Source organism: Salvelinus sp. IW2-2015, linkage group LG35 (assembly GCF_002910315.2).
Source record: "Salvelinus sp. IW2-2015 linkage group LG35, ASM291031v2, whole genome shotgun sequence".
Classification (NCBI taxonomy): domain Eukaryota; kingdom Metazoa; phylum Chordata; class Actinopteri; order Salmoniformes; family Salmonidae; genus Salvelinus; species Salvelinus sp. IW2-2015.
The window spans coordinates 12,678,457-12,700,779 of record NC_036874.1 but is presented as its reverse complement, the minus strand read 5'-3'; the positions used below and the strand labels follow the sequence as shown (position 1 = coordinate 12,700,779).

Sequence of the window (22,323 nt, the reverse complement as noted above, 5' to 3'; positions counted from 1 at the left end):
ATCTATAAACATTTGGGTCTAGAGTGATCTCCCCTATTGAAAGAGGGGGATGACCGCGGCAGCTTTCCAATCTTTGGAGATCTCACGATACGAAAAGAGGCTGAACAGGCTTAATAGGGGTTGCAACAATTCAGCGGATAATTTGTAAAAGAGAGTCCAGATTGTCTAGCCCGCTGATTTGTAGGTCCAGATTTTGCAGCTCTTTCAGAACATCAGCTTCTGGATTGGGTAGGAGAAAGGCAAGTTGCTCGGGGGTGCAGAACTGTAGGCCAAGGTTGGGTACCAGGGGAAAGCATGCCAGCCATAGAAAAATGCTTATTGAAATTCACGATTATAGTGATTTATCGGTGTGACAATGTTTCCTAGCCTCAGTGCAGTGGGCAGCTGGGAGGAGGTGCTCTTATCTCCCATGGACTTTACAGTGTCCCGAACTTTTTTGAGTTTGTGTTACAGGATGCAAATTTCTGTTTTAAAAACCTAGCCTTAGCTTTCCTAACTGCCTGTGTATATTGGTTCTAACTTCCCTGAAAAGGTTGCATATCATGGGGCTTTTCGATGCTAATGCAATACGAACAATAAGTTTTTGTGCTGGTCAAGGGCAGTCAGGTCTGGAGTGAACCAAGAGCTAAATCTTTTCCTGGTTCTACATTTTTCAATATCCTTCCAGGATACCCTGGCCAGGTCGATTAGAAAGGCCTGCTCGCTTAAGTGTTTTAGGGAGTGTTGATAGTGATGAGGGTGTCGTTTGACCGCAGACCCATTGCGGATGCCGGCAATGAGGCAGTGATCGCTGAGATCTTGGTTGAAAAACAGCAGAGGTTGTATTGGAGAGCAAGTTGGTAGGATGATATCTATGAGGGTGCCCGTGTTTACGGATTTAGGGTTGTACCTGGTAGGTTCATTGATCATTTGTTGAGATTGAGGGCATCAAGCTTAGATTGTAGGATGGCTGGGGTGTTAAGCATGTCCCAGTTTAGTCACTTCGCAGCTCTGAAGATAGAGGGGCAATCAATTCACATATGGTGTCCAGGGAACAGCTGTATACCTTTAGCACCCTGCTGTTCAAGATGTTGTAGTTACTTCCACTCCCTCTTCCATTTCCTCCCCCTTCCTGAATATGAGAGTGAACTATACTGTCTTCAGAAAGTATTCACACCCCTTGACTTATTCCACATTTTGTTGTGTACAGGCTGAATTCAAAATGGATTTAAAAAAAAAATTCTCTCACCCATCTACACAAAATACCTTGTATTTTTAGTTCCATTGCAAACAGGATGCATGTTTTGGAATATGTTTTTTCTGTACAGGCTTCCTTATTTTCACTCTGGAAATTAGGTTAGTATTGTGGAGTAACTACAATGCTGTTGATCCATCCTCAGTTTTCTCCTATCAAAGCCATTAAACTCTGTAACTGTTTGAAAGTCACAATTGGCCTCATGGTGAAATTCCTGAGCGGTTTCCTTCCTCTCCAGCAACTGAGTTTGGAAGGACACCTGTATCTCTGTAGTGACTGGGTGTATTAATACACCATCCAAAGTATTATTAATAACTTCAACATGCTCAAAGGGCATTGAAAACCTCCCTGGTCTTTGTGGTTACTCTGTGTTTGAAATTCACTGCTCAACTGAGGGACCTTATAGATAGTGTATGTGTGGGGTACAAGATGAGGTAGTCATTCAAAAATAATGTTAAACACTATTATTAGACACATGCAAGTCCATGCAACTTATTATGTGACTTGTTAAGCACATTTTACTCCTGAACTCTATTTAGTGTGCCATAACAAAGGTTGAAAACTTATTGACTCAAGACGTTTAAGCTTTTCATTTTTAATCAATTTGTACACATTTCTAAAAACATAATTCCACTTTGACATATGCGGTATTGTGTGTAGGCCAGTGACAAAACATCCCACATCTAATCAATTTAAAGTTCAGGTTGTAACAATACTTTCTGAAGGCACTGTACCGTGAGAATGTTGACATGTCTTGTGATTTAGCTTGGGCTCAGCCTGGAGCCAAGATGGTTGCACAAACACATGAGTCATCACCCTTTCCCATCCCCTGGTGCTCTGTTGAGGATGCTGGGAGTACAAGGTGGTTGCCAAGAGTTCTCTGGGTGAAGCTACAACCATTGCCACTCTGTGGTCAACTGTAAGTAGCTGCTGATCTTGACAACTTTCATGGACATGGTATTCCTGCATGCAGATTGTTTCCTCTGCCTCACATTCAGATAGATCATGTTAAATGGGTAACCATGTCCACATTTCCCCCTTTCCTGTTCCATACTAGTCCATACTTGTTTTACTCATGTGAGACAACCTAAAGGGATGCTCATTCATACTTCTATGGGATTAAATCTCCATTCATCCATACCAATTATTTCCAAATCATCTGATCCAGTTTCCATCTGTAGTGATGGTTTGCACCTAGATGAGTGGATTCTATACCATATCAATAGCCTACACCTTCAATCTAAACTGATTAGTGCATTACATTACATACCATTTACGAGTGCTGAAACACGTGTAGCCTAGCGCTTAGAGCATTGGGCCAGTAACTGGAAGGTCACTGGTGTAACGATGTGCGCTGAGAGTCAGAAGCAAGTTCAGGGAGTGAGTGTTTTCATAAATAAACGTAAATTATACAAAAACGAACAACGCACAGACATGACACAGAAACAGAAATAATGACACCTGGGGAAGGAACCAAAGGGAGTGACATATATAGGCAGATAATCAAGGAGTGATGGAGTCCAGTTGAGTGGCATAATGCGCTGATGCGCCTAACGATGGTGACATGTGTGCGCCATAACCAGCAGCCTGGTGACCTAGAGGCCGGAGAGGGAGCACACGTGACAGCTGGTTTGAATACCCTACCAGACAAGGCAGAAAATCTGCCGATGTGCCCTTGAGCAAGGCACTTAACCCTAATTTTGTCCAGGGGTGCTGTACTACTATGGCTGACACTGTAAAACAACACATTTCACTGCCCCTATAAAACATCTTAATATTAAATGGGTTAGTCTGCTTATTAAAACTTCTTAAGGCTAGGGGGCAGTATTCGGAAGTATCGATGATACGTTGCCCAGTCTCAGTCGAGTCAAGACTCTCGGAGCTCATTGGGATGCATGCGTCCCATCTGGGATTGTTCAACTCATAAGCCGCAGGTCATCTGGTCCACAGCTCTGACTATGCGCAGGCATGAATACTGAACACATATTCTTTTCATCAGCTAGTCTTTTAGTGCATCTGCTTATCAAGGATGATGGTTATACACATTGCCAAGGCTTATACCGAAGCAAATAAGGTGATTTCACCCACAAATATCAGAGCAATATTCCAATTCAGGAATCAAAGTTTAACATGACAAAACCTGTGAAGCTACATAATAAGCATACTGTAACCTATCCGTCTTCAGAGATTTTCAATGGAGGTCATTAGTCTTGAGTGTGAGTGCTTACCAGGTGACCCTAGGGGGTGGGCATCCCTGGAAGTTGCAGGAGAGTTTGATCCCCATGCCCTCCCACACCATGTGGGCTCTTAGCGGGATAGGGAAGTCTGGGGCCTTATGACTCAGGCCCTCCAGATACTTCAAATGGATGGAAGCCTTCTGCTCAGCCTGGAACACAGATAGACACAGCTGGTATTCAAATGCACTTACAGTAAAGACAACAACCTCTCCCTCAATGTGAGCAAGACAAAGGAGCTGATCGTGGACCTCGGGAAAAGGCGGGCCGAACAGGCCCCCATTACCATCAGAGGGGCTGTAGTGGAGCGGGTCGAGAGTTTCAAGTTCCTTGGTGTCCACATCACCAACAAACTACCATGGTCCAAACACACCAAGACAGTCGTGAAGAGGGCACGACAAAACCTTTTCCCCCTCATGAGACTGAAAAGATTTGGCATGGGTCCCCAAATCCTCAAAAAGTTCTACAGCTGCACCATCGAGAGCATCCTAACCATTTGCATCACCACCTGGTATGGCAAATTCTCGGCATCTGACCGTAAGGCGCTACAGAGGGTAGTGCGTACTCAATCCAGGACCTATATAAGAAGAAAGCCCATGAAATTGTCAGAGACTCCAGTCACCAAAGTCATAGACTGTTCTCTCTGCTACAGCACGGCAAGCGGTACCGGTGTGCCAAGTCTAGGACCAAAAGGCTCCTCAACAGCTTCTACCCCCAAGCCATAAGACTGCTGAACAATTAATCAAATGGCCACCGGACTATTACATTGAGCCCACTCCATTTGTTTTGTACACTGCTGCTACTCGCTGTTTATTATCTATGCATAATCACTTCACCCCTTCCTACATGTACAAATTACCTCAACTAACCTGTACCCCCGCACACTGACTCGGTACCGGTACCCCCTGTATATATCCTCATTATTGTTATGTTAATATATATATTTTTTTACTTTAGTTTGGAAAATATTTTCTTTACTCTTCTTGAACTGCACTGTTGGTTAAGGGATTGTAAGTAATAATTTCACGGTAAGGTCTACACTTGTTGTATTTGGCGCATGTGACAAAAATATTTGATTTGATTACTGGTCAACTGACATAAGGCAAAGAAACGTCAAAATCTCAGCAAGCCATGGGGAAATGTAGGGATGTCAGCGTTGGGGACATATAACTACAATGGTTAAATGAGACCATGTTGATTTTCCACTGGGCAACTGTTTTTATACATTCGGCCCTACCGAATTCACAATACTGTAGGCCCATTTTTCAGTGTCCGGAGTGTCCGTGTATATCTGTATGTGATGAGATCAGAGCAGACGCACGGCCATGCAGTCACAGCATTGGCGGACATAATGCTGTTCCCTGAGCACCTCCACCTTCTCAGCCTCATTCCAAACAGGGTCCACTTCTCTTCAGATCTCAGACCCTGTTCATCCGCTGCCATGGTCTCCTTCAGGACATCCCTATTGGACCAGAGCACCAAGAGATTCTCTGTTAGAAAACCACTGAGAAAAGGCCAATTGTCAAACGTGCACACAGTACATATACCAACTCTTTGTGACACTGAGGCTGTCCTAATCATAGAAATATAAATAAGCAATAACGCACGAGGTGGTGTGGTATATGGCCATTATACCACTGCTAAGGGCTGTTCTTAAGGACGACACAAGGCGGAGTGCCTGGATACAGCCCTTAGCAGTGGCCTTATACCACAAACCCCTGAGGTGCCTTTCAGCTATTTTAAACTGGTTACCAACGTAATTATAACCGTTTAAATAAATGTTTTGTCATACCAATGGTATACGGTCTGATATAGCACGACTTTCACCCAATCAGCATTCAGTGCTCGAACCACCCAGTTTATCATGATATTTATATGGTCCTAATATGGACACCTTACATAATCTTATAATAGATCACTGATATTGCATAATTTGTGCATGCACTGTAGGCTTGCCAGTACTGTAGTTCTATTGTGTTGCACTCATATAGACTCAATACACATTTTTTATTGTTGTCTGCTGACAAATGCACTGATCATGCCCACCCCAAAAATCCAAAGCAGAAACAAGACCATGAGCAACAAATGTTGTTGTCAAGGCAACACTGCAGCCTCTCTGAGATAACAGTTTAACTGTGAGGATGTCATTGGAGGAAGAAGGGGAAAGGACAAATTGGACAAAGCACAAAGAATACAGCAATATAAATCACACAGCTTGTGCCTATAGTCGATACAATATATCACCTTCAAGTAGGTTTTGGTTTTTCTAAGGCTTTGTGTATGGGGATGGTTGATATGGTTATGCATCTGCCTCTTTTGCCAGGGGTTTGCGTTTTTGAATCAGGCGTTAAAAAGTTGTTTTTTGTTGTTGTTGTTTTTAAGCTTTACATGTCGGCCCCAGCCTCAAACTCAGGTCCTGTATGTAGCAAACTGACCTGCTCTGCCCATTCATCGCCATTTACCCGTTGTTGTCTTAGCTCTCCTGATCAACACCTGTGGTTGCTTTATGCCTCTCCCTAATGTCAATATGCCTTGTCTACTGCTGTCTTGGCTAGTTCTTATTGTTTTATTTCACTGTAGAGCCCTCAGTTCCGCTCCAAATGCATTAGATAGCTCTTTTGTCCCACCCCACACACATACGGAGACTCACCTGGCTTAACTGGTGCCTCCAGAGACCCAACCTCTCTCATTGTCACTCAACGTTTAGGTTTACCTCCACTGTACTCACATCCTACCATACCATTGTCTGTAAATTATGACCTGAATCTATTCTACCACACCCAGAAATCTGCTCCTTTTACTCTCTGTCCCCAACGCACTAGACAACCAGTTCTTAAAGCCTTTAGCCGTATGGTTATCCTACTCCTCCTCTGTTCCTCTGGTGATGTAGAGGTTAACCCAGGCCCTGTATCCCCCAGTTCCACTTCTATTCCCCAGGCGCTATCATTTGTTGACTTCTGTAACCGTAAAAGCCTTGGTTTCATGCATGTTAACATCAGAAGCCTCCTCCCTAAGCTTGATTTATTCACTGCTTTAGCACACTCCGCCAACCCTGATGTCCTAGCCGTATCTGAATCTTGGCTAAGGCCACCAACAATTCTGAAATTTCCATCCCCAACTACAAAACTTTCCGCCAAGATAGATCTGCAAATGGGGGTGGAGTTGCAATCTACTGCAGGGATAGCCTGCAGAGTTCTGTCATGCTATCCAGGTCTGTGCCCAAACAGTTTGATTTCCAGAAATAAGTCTCTCACTGTTGCCACTTGTTACWGACCCCCCTCAGCCCCCAGCTGTGCCCTGGACACCATATGTGAATTGATTGCCCCCCATTTATCTTAAGAGTTTGTACTGTTAGGTGACCTAAACTGGGATATGCTTAACACCCCGGCCATCCTACAATCTAAGCTAGATGCTCTCAATCTCACACATATTATCAAGGAACCTACCAGGTACAACCCTAAATCCAATAACACGGGCACCCTCGTAGACATCATCCTGACCTACCTGCCCTCTAAATACACCGCTGCTGTCTTCAGATCTCAGCGATCACTGCCTCATTGCCTGTGTCAGTAATGGGTCCGCGGTCATTCGACCACCCCTCATCACTGTCAAACCCTCCCTAAAACAWAAGCAGGCCTTTCCTATCGACCTGGCCCGGGTATCCTGGAAGGATATTGACCTCATTCCGTCAGTAGACGATGCCTGGTTATTCTGTCATGCCCTGATCTGTTTCACCTGTCCTTGTAATTGTCTCCACCCCCTCCAGGTGTCGCTTATTTTCCCAATTGTATTTATCCCTGTGTTTCCTGTCTCTCTGTGCCAGTTCGTCTTGTATGTTTCCAAGTTTTTCCCATTCTCCTGCTTTTTGCATTCTCCTTTTTCTAGTCCTCCCGGTTTTGACCCTTGCTTGTTTCTGGACTTTGTACCCGCCTGCCTGACCATTCTGCCTGCCTTGACCACGAGCCTGTCTGCCACTCTGTACCTCCTAGACTCTGATCTGGTTTTTACCTTTTGCCTGTCCACGACCATTCTCTTGCCTACCCTTTCGGATTAATAAACATTGTAAGACTCCAACCATCTGCCTCCTGTGTATGCATTTGGGTCTCTCCTTGTGTCTTGATATTTTCTTTAAAAGTGCCTTTCTCACCATCTTAAATAAGYATGCCCCATTCAAAAAATGGAGAACTAAGAATAGATATAGCACTTAGTTCACTCCAGACTTGACTGCACCTGACCAGCACAAAAACATCCTGTGGCGTACTGCATTAGCATCGAAAAGCCCCCGCAATATGCAACTTTTCATGGAAGTTAGGAACCAATATACACAGGCAGTTAGGAAAGCAAAGGCTAGGTTTTTAAAACAGAAATTTGCATCCTGTAGCACAAACTCTAAAATGTTTTGGGACACTGTAAAGTCCATGGAGAATAAGGGCACCTCCTCCCACCTGCCCACTGCACTGAGGCTAGGAAACACTGTCACCACCGATAAATCTACGATAATCGTGAATTTCAATAAGCATTTGCCTACGGCTGGCCATGCTTTCCACCTGGCTACCCCTACCCTGGTCAACTGCTCTGCATCCCCCACAGAAACTTCCCCAAGCCTCCCCATTTCTCCTTCACCCAAATCCAGATAGCTGATATTCTGAAAGAGCTGCAAAGTCTGGACCCCTATAAATCAGCTGGGCTAGACGATCTGGACCCTCTCTTTCTAAAATTATCTGCTGCAATTGTTGCAACCCCTATTACTAGCCTGTTCAAGCTCTCATTCGTATCGTCTGAGATCCCTAAAGATTGAAAAGCTGCTGCGGTCATCCCCCTCTTCAAAGGGAAGAGTGGTAGGTCTGTAACTCAAACTGTTACAGACCTATATCTATCCTACCCTGCCTTTCTAAAGTCTTCGATAGCCAAGTTAACAAACAGATCACTGACCATTTCGAATCCCACCACACCTTCTCCGCTATGCAATCTGGTTCCCGAACTGGTCATGGGTGCACCTCAGCCACGCTCAAGGTCCAAAACGATATCATAACCGACATCGATAAAAGATAATACTGTGCAGCCGTCTACATCGACCTGGCCAAGGCTTTCGACTCTGTCAATCACCGCATTCTTATCGGCAGACTCAACAGCCTTGGTTTCTCAAATGACTGCCTCGCCTAGTTCACCAACTACTTCTCAGATAGAGTTCAGTGTGTCAAATCGGAGGGCCTGTTGTCCGGACCTCTTGCAGTCTCTATGGGGGTGCCACAGGGTTAAATTCTCGGGCCGACTCTTTTCTCTGTATACATCAACATGAAGCTCTTGCTGCTGGTGATTCTCTGATCCACCTCTACACATACGACACCATTCTGTATGCTTCTGGCCCTTCTTTGGACACTGTGTTAACAAACCTCCAGATGAGCTTCAATGCAATACAACACTCCTTTCATGGCCTCCAACTGCTCTGAAATGCAAGTAAAACTAAATGCATGCTCTTCAACCGATCGCTGCCCGCACCTGCCCGTCCGTCTAGCATCACTACTCTGGACGGTTCTGACTTAAGTATATGTGGACAACTACAAATACCTAGGTGTCTGGTTAGACTATAAACTCTCCTTCCAGACTCACATTAAGCATCTCCAATCCAAAATTAAATCTAGAATCAGCTTCCTATTTCGCAACAAAGCATTCTTCACTCATGCTGTTTAACATACCCTCGTAAAACTGACCATCCTACCGATCCTTGACTTCTGCGATGTCATCTACAAAATAGCCTCCAACACTCTACTCAGCAAATTGGATGCAGTCTACCACAGTGCCATCCGTTTTGTCACCAAAGCCCCATATACCACCCACCACTGCGACCTGTACGCTCTCGTTGGCTGGCACTCGCTTCATATTTGTCGCCAATCCCACTGGCTCCAGGTCATCTATAAGTCTTTGCTAGGTAAAGCCCCGCCTTATTTCAGCTCACTGGTCACCATAGCAGCACCCACCCGTAGCACGCACTCCAGCAGGTTAATTTCACTGGTCATTCCCATAGCCAACTCCTACTTTGGCCGCCTTTCCTTCCAGTTCTCTGCTGCCAATGACTGGATCGAATTGCAAAAATCACTGAAGCTGGGGTCTTATATCTGCCTCACTAACTTTAAGCATCAGCTGTCAGAGCAGTTTACCAATCTATATCTGTGAGTTATATCTGTGAGTTATGAAAACTAAGTGTTCTGCACATTTTGAATTTACAGTATGGCTACTAATTCTGGAAAGCTAAATCAAAGTCCAGGCATACAGATTTTGGATGATATTCTAGCAGAAATCTAACGGGAAAGTGTCATAGACAACAGCTAAAGGAGAGGACACTACTTTGGCTGGTAAGTGAATACCAGTCTTTGTATTTATATTATTTCATATTGTAAATCCGAGCTAATGCAGTTGTTTCAATGGTTGCATAGTATTCATTTGAGATAGTATTCATAGTATTCATTTTCTTTGATTGCTATATATTTATGTGTGTATATATTTATATATATATATATATATATATACTGCCTAAATATATAATCCCTAATGAAATATGTGTATGAATAGCAAACAAGGCACTCGAAAGCCACAACATGTCAAAGTCAACATACAATACACATTGGGCTCCCGACTGGCGCAGTGGTCTAACACACTACAGTACCTGGTTCGAATCCAGGCTGCATCACATCCGGCCATGATTGGGAGTCCCATAGGGCAGCGCAAAATTTACCTAGCGTCGTCCAGGTTAGGCCGGGGAATGCGTCATTCTAAATAAAAATGTGTCCTGACTTGCCTAGATAAATAAAGGTTAATAAAAAAATAAAAAATAAATATTTGTACACACACTTCAACACAGTGTTCTCCACTCTATATAATATATGTTTATAGATGTGTTGTTCATTTGATGTATTGCTAAAATAAAGGTTCAATAAAATAAGTAATAAACTTCAGATCTTACTGATTTAAAAAAAAAGTGGTAAAGACTGACTCCAAAGAGACCACATTCAAGTCCTCCATCCCCCACTTAGTCCGACTACTGCTCTCTCTGGCTCCACAACAAACTCCCACCCGGCCATCTAGAGGTGTGAATACCCAGCCAGCCTACAAGTAGAGGATGGTAAGTGCTTTACAGCAGAAAGAGACGTAGGACTTGGGACCAGCAGCACAATCTTGTGTAGAGGGTGTTCTAAATACTGTAATTGTAAATAGTCTGTACATTTTTTTAAATATATTTTTTAAACTTTGTGTGTGGTTTGTGGTGTGTTCACTTATGTCATTAGATCAGTGTTGGCTGCTAACTTAGCTGTTATCTTAAATATTTCATTTCTGTGTTTGGAGATATTGGATCAGCATTCTTGTCACATTTCCCGTTAGTACCTTTTATGTAGGGAAGCTAATGATCCATCATGTATGACATTCCTGGTAGTGTGTAAACTTGTATTTTTTATTAAAATAGCATTTTTGTATGTTTTCTATAGTTATGTTCTTGAAAATGTATCAATTTACCAATTTGGCCACTTGGAGGCCATTTGGGTACATTTGGGCAAATCGTGAAGGACACCTGGGTGAATTCATACTAAATGTCATGTAGCTTGCTCATTCTTGACGTTAAGAGTCTGAAGCTCTGCACATACACGATTGCCCTCTTGTGGACACCATCTAAATTATCTCCTTTCTTTTGTATTTCAAAGATGATTGTAAAAAAGAAATACAAAAAAAATGTAATTTCTTCTGTGTTTTCTTTTACCAGATCTAATGTGTTATATTCTCCTACATTAATTTGACATTTCCACAAACTTCATAGTGTTTCCTTTCAAAGGGTATCAAGAATATGCATATCCTTGCTTCAATGACTGAGCAACAGGCAGTTAGATTTGGGTATGTCATTTTAGGCGAAAATTGAAAAATAGGAGTGGATCCTTTCTAAGATTTCCAGTTAATGCCTAAACTTAACCCTGACCCTACAAATGAGGAGTTAATGTCTAAACTTAACCCTAAGCCTACAAATGATGATTGTATGCCTAAACTTAACCTTAAACACTTTGAAATTTAACATTTGGAACAACTTCAAAATTTGACATTTGAGAAACATGGATCAAATCAAATCAAATTTGATTGGTCACATACACATGGTTAGCAGATGTTAATGYGAGTGTAGCGAAATGCTTGTGCTTCTAGTTCCAACCATGCAGTAATATCTAATAAGTAATCTAACAATTCCACAACAACAACCTTATACACACAAGTGTAAAGGGATGAATAACAATATGTACATATAAATATATGAATGAGCGACGGCCGTGCTGCATAGGCAAGATGCAGTAGATGGTATAGAGTACAGTATATACATATATGATGAGTAATGTAGGGTATGTAAACATGATATAAAGTGGCATTGTTTAAAGTGACTAGTGATACATTTATTACATCCTATTATTAAAGTGGCTAGAAATTTGAGTCTGTATGTTGGCAGCAGCCACTCAATGTTAGTGATGGCTGTTTAACAGTCTGATGGCCTTGAGATAGAAGCTGCTTTTCAGTCTCTCGGTCCCAGCTTTGATGCACCTGTACTAACCTCGCCTTCTGGATGATAGCGGGGTGAACAGGCAGTGGCTTGGGTAGTTGTTGTCCTTGATGATCTTTTTGGCCTTCCTGTGACATCGGGTGATGTAGGTGCCTTACGGTTGTGGGCGGAACAGTTGCCGTACCAGGCTGTGATACAGCCCGACAGGATACTCTTGATTGTGCATCTATAAAAGTTTGTGAGTGTTTTCGGGGACAAGCCAAATTTCTTCTGCCTCTCGAGGTTGAAGAGGCGCTGTTGCGCCTTCTTCACCACGCTGTCTGTGTGGGTGGACCATTTCAGTTTGACCGTGATGTGTACGCCGAGGAACTTAAAACTGTCTACCTTCTCCACTACTGTCCCGTCGATGTGGATAGGGGGGTGCTCCCTCTGCTGTTTCCTGAAGTCCACGATCATCTCCTTTGTTTTGTTGACGTTGGGTGTGAGGTTATTTTCCTGGCACCACACTCCGAGGGCACTCACCTCCTCCCTGTAGGCCATCGCGTTGTTGGTAATCAAGCTTTCCACTGTAGTGTCATCTGCAAACTTGATGATTGAGTTGGAGGCGTGCATGACCACGCAGTCATGGGTGAACAGGGAGTACAGGAGAGGGCTGAGAATGCACCCTTGTGGGGCCCCAGTGTTGAGGATCAGCGGGGTGGAGATGTTGTTTCCTACCCTCACCACCTGGGGGCGGCCCATCAGAAAGTCCAGGACCCAGTTGCACAGGGCGGGGTCGAGTCCCAGGGTCTCGAGCTTAATGACGAGTTTGGAGGGTATTATGGTGTTAAATGCTGAGCTGTAGTCGATGAACAGCATTCTTTCATAGGTATTCCTCTTGTCCAGATGGGTTAGGGCAGTGTGCAGTATGATTGCAATTGTGTCGTCTGTGGACCTATTGGAGCAGTAAGCAAATTGGAGTGGGTCTAGGGTATTAGGTAGGGTGGAGGTGATATGATCCTTGACTAGTCTCTCAAAGCACTTCATGATGACAGAAGTGAGTGCTTCGGGGCGATAGTCGTTTAGCTCAGTTACCTTAGCTTTCTTGGGAACAGGAACAATGGTGGCCCTCTTGAAGCATATGGGCCCAGCAGACTGGGATAGGGATTGATTGAATATGTCCATAAACACACCAGCCAGCTGGTCTGTGCATGCTCTGAGGACGTGGCTAGAGATGCCGTCTGGGCCGGCAGCCTTGCGAGGGTTAACACGTTTAAATGTTTTACTCACGTTGGCCATGGTGAAGGAGAGCCCACAGGTTTTGGTAGCGGGCCGTGTCAGTGGCACTGTATTGTCCTCAAAGCGAGCAAAGAAGTTGTTTAGTTTGTCTGGGTGCAGACGTCGGTGTCCGCAACGGGGCTGGTTTTCTTTTTGTAATCCGTGATTGACTGTAGACCCTGCCACATACGTCTCGTGTTTGAGCTGTTGAATTGGGACTCTGCTTTGTCTCTATACTGATGCTTAGCTTGTTTGATTGCCTTCCGGAGGGAATAGCTACACTGTTTGTATTCTGTCATGTTTCCGATCGCCTTGCCATGATAAAAAGCAGTGGTTCACGCTTTCAGTTTTGCGAGAATGCTGCCATCAATCCACGATTTCTGCTTCGGGAAGTTTTTAAATGTTTTTTTTAATAATATGTTTATTATTTTCCAATAAAAAATAAATTAAAAAGACAGCAAAACAAACATTGACATTCATTGTACTGTTGAATGGGATGACCAATTTAGAGGACAAAACAAAACTTAACTCACACATACACATACACAGAATAAAACTAATCCTATTAGGTGGTACATGTATAAGAAGACAGCATATAGTCATTACAAGCAGTGTAGTTAAGCCAAAAATAAATATTGAGTGGAGTACAGCACAGAGTAGCAGCAGATCGTCAACCCAGTTATGAAGGGGGACTAGACCATTTATCCAGTATCGGCTGCCATATTTTGTAACACAATGAACTTCTATTGGAGGTATTGTATCGTATCTTTTCCATATGTATTACATTTCCTAAATCCCGTAACCACATTTCAAAGGTAGGTACAGTCTCCAATTTCCAAAATTGCAATATGAGCCTTTTGTCTAATAGAGTACAAAGAGAGACAGCTTCTCCTCCTGGTTATTCCCATCAACTGTACCAAACAGAGCGATCAATGGGTCTGGGGCTATAACTCTATCGAAGGCTTTAGATAAGTAATCAAAAATGAGAGCTCAGTAAGCATGTAACTTAGGACATGTCTAAAATAAGTGGGTCAACGTCCCCTCATCCTCATCCCCCTCATCCTGCTTGCACCTCTGTCCGGGAATTTGTATGCAGTTTTACTTTTGAGTAATGTAACCTGTGTATCATCTTAAACTGTACAGGGTTGTGTCTGGCATTCACTGAACTGTGCTTTATATTCCTGAGAGCTTCTATCCAGTCCTCATCTGAGATTTCTGAACCAAGTTCTTGTTCCCAAGCCCTTTTAATAGTGTCTTTGGATACCTCTATGTGGGCCTGTAGCACATCATACAGTCTAGAGACCGACCCTTTTGAATGGGGTTTGACAAGGATCAGGCTATCTAATGTAGGATTATTTGGCTTAATGCCATACTGTTGGATATGTGTCCTTAAGAAATTCCTGATTTGAAGGTATCTGAAAAAATGTGTTGTTGGCATGTTGAACTTTCCCTGTAATTGTTGAAATGAAGCTAACTGACCATCCATGTATAAATTACCAATTGTTGTGAGCCCCTTCTCCCTCCACTGTGAATACACCATATCATCCAATGCAGGGTGGAAAGCATGATTCAGGCAAATCGGGCTGTCAATGTATACAGTGGGTATGTTACGAAAATACCTAATTTGTTTCCAGATCCTAAGAGTATGACAAATCACTGGATTAGAGTCATAAGTGGCTTTTTTCACATATGATGGACTATTAACAAGTTCAGGGCGTGAGAAACGTTGACAGGAGGCCTGCTCAATCAAAAGCCATGAAGGCATATCATTCTGTCGCATCCCAGGTAAACTTTCCCTCCAGAAAGACACAATGTTCAGATTAGCAGCCCAATAATAATGTTTAAAGTGAGGAAGGTCAAAGCCCCCCTCTATCTTGTACCTGCATAACTGCTTCTTTGAAATTCTGGCTGCCTTGTTATCCCATAAAAATGGAATTACTATTGAATCCAGTTTATCAAAATAGCTTTGTGGTATGAAATTGGGTAGACATTGGAAGAGGTAAAGAAACCTGGGTAGGACAGCCATTTTAATAGCATTTATACGACCAACCAAGGAGATAGGCAGAGTTTTCCAAAAATCAATATTTTGTTTAAGCTGATAATTTTTCATGTCCCGATGTTAAGTCCGTCGTTAGTGGTAGAATGACCGGACCAAGGTGCAGCGTGGTAGGCGTACATTTTCTTTTTTAAATGTTCCACCAAAAAAACAATAAACAACACAACGAACGTAAAGCTTCGGAGTGCAATACATGCAACAAACAAAGACAAGATCCCACAACCCAAATGTGGTAAAAAGGGCTGCCTAAGTATGATTCCCAATCAGAGACAACAATCAGCTGCCTCTGATTAGGAACCAAACTCTGCCAAAAACAAAGAAACAGAGAACATAGAATGCCCACCCAAATCACACCCTGACCTAACCAAATAGAGAAATAAAAAGGCTCTCTACGGTCAGGGCGTGACACCCAATTCACTTTCAATGGCTGATCTAGGTCTCTTGTCACTACAATGCCAAGGCTTGTGAACTTGTCCATCACTGTTGTAAATGGGGTAGATTGCAGAAATTGCATATCCACAGGCCGTGATATTGGCATCAAATCGCTTTTTTTGCCAGTTTATCTTGTAGCCAGAGAAGGAGCCGAATGTATTTATCAAGTTAAGTAAGGGGGGAATAGAAGTTTTAGGCTTGGATAAAAACAAAAGAACATTGTCTGCATAGGGAAGGTTTTAATAGTCACCGTGGGTACAACATCTCCGATGCACTTGCTAATAAACTCGCCTAGCGAGTCAGCGTATACATCAATGTTGTTGTCTGAGGAGAGATTGACATGCATATTATTAATGTTAGCAATATCGTCTGCTATTATCCTCAGTAATTTTCCGTCCAAGTTGTCAGACCCCGGTGGCTTATCATTGTTGATAGACAACAATCTTTTTTTCACCTCTTCCACACTCACTTTACGGAATTCAAAATGACAGTGCTTGTCTTTCATAATTTGGTCATATATACTTGGATGTGTGTGTCAGCGTTTGTTGCTGGCATGTCATGCCTAAGTTTGCTAATCTTGCCAATTAACTTTTTTTTTAAGTAGTTGGCTATATCAGTCGGGTTTGTGATGAATGAGCCATCTGATTCAATGAACGATGGAGCTGAGTTAGCCTTTTTCCCTGTTTTTACAATCATTTTCTTAATGGGTGCGTGCTTAGTAGTAACTGGAATAAGCAATTTCATAAATGTGTCAAGTGCAGCGTCTGTTTGCTCCTCATTACACACCACGGACCAACAACGAAAACCACAACTCACATGAAACAAAATCAATAGCAGCAATGCAATATTGATAAATGCGGCATTGAAGAAGTATTACAAAAGCATGTTGCGACTCAACATTAGCCTGAGAAAATCTCCTGGGGTAGAATGTAAAAATCTGACACACCGTTTCTGCTTATGATCAGGTTTTATAGATAGCATTATGTCAGATCCTGGTGATTTGGTGATAGATTGGCCTCTAGTAAACAAGATCAATTAGAAAATGATGTTCAATATGCTGGATGTACACTGAGTGTGCAAAACGCTATGAACATCTGCTCTTTCCATGACATAGACTGACCAGGTGAATCCAGGCGAAAGCTATGATCCCTTATTGATGTCAATTGTTAAATCCACTTCAGTCAGTGTAGATGAAGGGGAGGAGACAGGTTAAAGGAGGATTTTTAAGCTTTGAGACAATTGATACATGGATTGTATATGTGAGCCATTTAGAGGGTGAATGGGCAAGACAAAATATTTAAGTGCCTTTGAACAGGGTATGGTAGTAGGTGCCAGGCGCACCGGTTTGAGTAAGTCAAGAACTGCAACGCTGCTGTGTTTTTCTTGCTCAGCAGTTTCCCGTGTGTATCAAGAACGGTCCACCGGTGGAACGCTTTCGACACCTTGTAGAGTCCATGCCCATGTAACAGTATAACTTTAGTACGTCCCCTCGCGCGAACCAGGGACCCTCTGCACACATCAACAACGGTCACCCACGAAGCATCGTTACCCATCACTCCACAAAGGCCGCGGCCCTTGCAGAGCAAGGGGCAACACTACATCTAGGTTTCAGAGCAAGTGACGTAAACTGATTGAAACGCTACTAGCGCGTACCCGCTAACTAGCTAGCCATTTCACATCCGTTACACTCACCCCCCTTCAACCTCCTCCTTTTCCGCAGCAACCAGTGATCCGGGTCAACAGCATCAATGTAACAGTATAACTTTAAACCGTCCCTTGCCCGGACCTCGGCGCGAACCAGGGACCCTCTGCACACATCAAGAACGGTCGCCCACGAAGCATCGTTACCCGTCGCTCCACAAAGGCCATGGCCCTTGCAGAGCAAGGGGCAAACACTACATCTAGGTTTCAGAGCAAGTGACGTAACTGATTGAAACGCTACTAGCGCGTACCCGCTAACTAGCTAGCCATTTCACATCCGTTACACCCAGATGGACTGAGGCTGTTCTTAGGGCAAAAGGGGGTTCAACTCAATATTAGGAAGGTGTTCTTAATGTTTTGTACACTCAGTGTGTAGCCCTTTGGTCTATAGCTTAGTTCAAGAGAATCACTACTGAGCTGTGCTACAGTATAGTCAAGACTGCTGTGTCATTGCCCTGGTTCCTATGCAATGTTGATGTGTTGATATTCAGTTATTCACTTTGATTGGTGGCCAATCCCACCCCACACATGCCCCGATCAAGGTCTCCATCTGCCTTTTATCACACACATTCCTAGGCTCTCTCTGATCTCCAGAAGGGTGTCCATCCTGGTGTCCCATTGCCTGACTGACTGACAGTGATAGTCCTCTGAGATTGGTAGTGTGAACACGCACACGCACATTGTGACGCACACATTTTCAGTTACACTCATTTACTCATTCTCACATACGTGATTGTAAAAGTGGTAATTTATGCATGCATGCACRTACACTGAGTGTACAAAACATTGGGGACACCTTCCTAATATTGAGTTGCACCACCTCCCATTTTGCCCTCAGAACAGCCTCAATTTCTCGGGGCATGGACTCTACAAGGTGTCGAAAGCGTTCCACAGGGATGCTGGCCCATGTTGACACCAATACTTCCCACAGTTTTCTGGATGTCCTTTGGGTGGTGGACTATTCTTGATACACACAGGAAACGGTTGAGCGTGAAAAACCCAGCAGCGTTGCAATTCTTGACACAAGCCGGTGTGCACACACGTGCCACACACACACACGTGCCACACACACTCAGTGCTGCAGGGCTGATTTTGTGTGGCTGTCAGTCAGGGCTGGGCAATAAATACGTTCACCTGAAACTGCAGTGTTATGGCTTACTCTGCTCCAAGTGGTCATTTCAAGATCATTTCACGGTGTTGGAAGTGTATTGACCTCCCCACAAAAGAGCTAAGTCCTATGAGTCATCCAGTAAATGTACATACTGTACTGAATTTACACTCCCCTCCCGGATAGGAGGGTGGGAGTTGCAGGAAAGAGCGAGGGAGAGAGGGAAATAGAGAGAGGTGAAACAAGAATAAACATGCCAATCATCTTCTCAGACCTCTAATTGGGGGCTAGAGATAGCGAGAGAGAGCATCGTGCTCACATTGTTATCGAATCAAAAACGAGTGTCATGCCAATCTCATATCCCGGGGTGTTCGTTCAGGTGTCCCAGAAATAGATTCAACGAATCCATGAAGGGGTTTAGAATCCATCCCCATATCCTTCCAAATTCACCCAAGGAGGATTTCATCAGTCTCTACTCTCTCCAGCTCCTCTCCTGGGGGGGGGGGTTTAGGTTTCCATGCGGCAAATATATTTCGGAAGGGATAAAGACCTTGTTAATGTCTGAGCAAAAGGGATTACTAGGCAGAGAAATAAAAAGGTGAGCCTGGGCCTTGGAATTAGAGCTAAGTACGTTAGCAGTCTGAGGTCTGGTTGGCACTCCACTTGATGGCAGGACGAGAGGGCATGAAAGAGCATTCCACTCAGATGCCAACGAGATGTGGGCACTTCTGCACAGCTGAGGGTTATTACTGCTGTCAGATGCATAAGGCTTTCTCTCAAGTGATCCACAACTTTCCTTTCTTTTTTACTCTTCCTCTCAGTCTGCATCTCTATCTTCCTGCTGTCAAACACTTGTCCTCTTTTCTGAAGGAGAAATGGTCCTCTTTCACTCAATATTTCTATTCATCACTGCCAGTGACCGCCAGATAGCTTCTTAAACTTTCTTGGCTTTCTAGTTAGAGAGGAACCAGAGTTCATAGCACTGTGTAAAGAGTTCATTTCAGTGCGTTTACTTTTCGTGGTTCGTACTGCTTTGACATACTTTGAATAGATCAAACAAGCATATTATTTGTTTATCACAGATCAGTTATTTCATACTTTAAACTTGGTACTGTGATGGCATGGCCTGATCGGTTTTTAGAGTTGAGGTCCTCAAGGACCTAAAAGGTCTTGATGTTTTGTTTCAACCATTTTTTCCAGCTACATTATACTTGGAGATGCCGAATCTAACTCCTTTAAGATTGGCTTAGCAAAACCCCAGCTTCAAGCTGAAGTAAAATACACCATTTGCTCCGGCAAAATGAACTGTTGCCTGAGTCTGATATTGAATCACATTGAATCACATTATCAGCCACATGAACAATAGGGACAGGGCAAGGTGCCCCTGGATAAGGGTTTCTGCTAAGCAAATCGTGTTATGAGATGCCACGTTCCACCTTCCCATCCTGTTTACTGTGACCTAAACCTTCCAGTCTGGAGCCCTATTTATTTWGAGATGTATAACATCCTCTACCATGACAGCTGGTTATTAAATCCCCAAGCTTGTGATATAATCCTTAAATTAAAGATGCACCTTACTTCATCACATTCATCTCCTCCGCAGCTCCTTTCTCTTCCCTCCCTCCTCTATAACGTCTTTGCTCGTTAATAAGCCCTCAACTAAATTGTCATTTGGTATTTGGTATTTTATTAGGATCCCCATTAGCTGGTGCAAAAGCAGCAGCTACTCTTCCTGGGGTCCACACAAAACATGAAACATAATACAGAATGGCATAATATAGAACATCATTAGACAAGAACAGCTCAAAGACAGAACTGCACACATTTTGTGCCTTTAAAAAGGCACACGTAGCCTACATATCAATGCATACAAACTATCTAGGTCAAATAGGGGAGAGGCATTGTTCCGAGAGGTGTTGCTTTATCTGTTTTTTTGAAACCAGGTTTGCTGTTTATTTGAGCAATATGAGATGGAYGGAAGTTCCATGCAATTAGGGCTCTATATAATACTGTACGCTTTCTTGAATTTGTTCTGGATTTGGGGACTGTGAAAAGACCTCTGATGGCATGTCTGGTGGGATAAGTGTGTGTGTCAGAACTGTGTGTAAATTGATTATGCAAACAATTTGGGATTTTCAGCACATTCATGTTTCTTATAAAAAGAAGAAGAGATGCAGTCAGTCTCTCCTCAACTCTTAGCCAAGAGAGACTGGCATGCATAGTATTTATATCAGCCCACTGATTACAATTAAGAGCAAAACGTGTCACTCTGTTCTGGGCCAGCTGCAGTTTAACTAGGTCTTTCCTTGCAGCACTGGACCACACGACTGGACAATAATCAAGATTAGACAAAACTAGAGCCTGCAGAACTTGCTTTTTGGAGTGTGGTGACAAAAAAGCAGAGCATCTCTTGATTACAGCCAGACCTTTCCCCATCTTTACAACCATTGGATCTATATGTTTTGACCATGACAGTTTACGATCTAAAGTAACGCCAAGTAATTTAGTCCCCTCAACTTGTTCAACAGCCACACCATTCATTACCAGATTCAGCTGAGGTCTAGAACTTAAGGAATGAGTTGTACCAAATTCTTAGTTGTAGAGATGTTCAGGACCAGTTTATTAATGGCCACACATTCCAAAACAGACTGCAACTCTTTGTTAAGGGTTTCAGTGACTTCATTAGCTGTGGTTGCTGATGCGTATATGGTTGAATCATCAGCATACATGGACACACATGCTTTGTTTAATGCCAGTGGCAGGTCTTTGGTATAAACCACTTCCTGGTTGCTGTCTCTTATACACATCTAGATGTGTATAAGGTGGTTGCTGATGTGTATATGGTTGAATCATCAGCATACATGGACACACATGCTTTGTTTAATGCCAGTGGCAGGTCTTTGGTAAAATAGAAAAGAGTAGAGGGCCTAGAGTGCTGCCCTGCAGTACACCACACTTTACATGTTTGACATTAGAGAAGCTTCCATTAAAGAAAACCCTTTGAGTTCTTTTAGATAGCTCTGAAGGTTGAAAAGCCATAACACATASATTTTYTCAACAACAGGTTATGGTCAATAATATCTAAGGCTGCACTGAAATCTAACAGTACAGCTCCCACAATCTTCTTATTATCAATTTCTTTCAACCAATCATCAGTCATTTGTGTCAGTGCARTACATGTTGAGTGCCCTTCTCTATAAGCATGCTGAAAGTCTGTTGTTATTTTGTTTACAGAGAAATAGCATTGTATTTGGTCAAACACATTTTTTTCCAACAGTTTGCTAAGAGCTGGCAGCAAGCATATAGGTCTRCTGTTAGAACCAGTAAAGGCCGCTTTACCACTCTTGGATAGAGGAATTACTTTGGCTTCTCTCCAGGCCTGAGGACAAATTCTTTCCTCTTGGTTCAGATTAAAAATATGACAGATAGGAGTGGCTATAGAGTCAGCTACCATCCTCAGTAGCTTTCCATCTAAGTTCTCAATGCCAGGAGGTTTGTCGTTATTGATCGATAACAATACCTTTTCCACCTCTCCCACAATAACTTTACAAAATTCAAACTTGCAATGCTTTTCTTTCATTTTTTTATTTTATTTTTATGCATGAATACAATTGCTCACTGTTCGTTGTTGGCATTTCCTACCTAAGTTTGCCCACTTTGCCAATGAAATAATCATTAAAATAATTGGCAACATGAAATGGTTTCGTGATGAATAAGCCATCTGATTCGATGAAAGATGGAGTTGAATTTGTCTTTCTGCCCATAATTTCATTT

General features: G+C 43.0%; 1 protein-coding gene across 1 annotated transcript in view; it reads right to left on the bottom strand.

Annotated features, from left to right (window-relative positions):
* LOC111959151 (myomesin-3-like) overlaps positions 1-22,323 on the bottom strand; it is a 78,935-nt gene that overhangs the window by 37,058 nt on the left and 19,554 nt on the right. Inside the window, 3 exon segments of the mRNA XM_023980624.2 lie at positions 3,463-3,641; positions 4,790-4,860; positions 4,863-4,930. Coding sequence (XP_023836392.2) covers positions 3,463-3,641; positions 4,790-4,860; positions 4,863-4,930 — 318 coding nt within the window.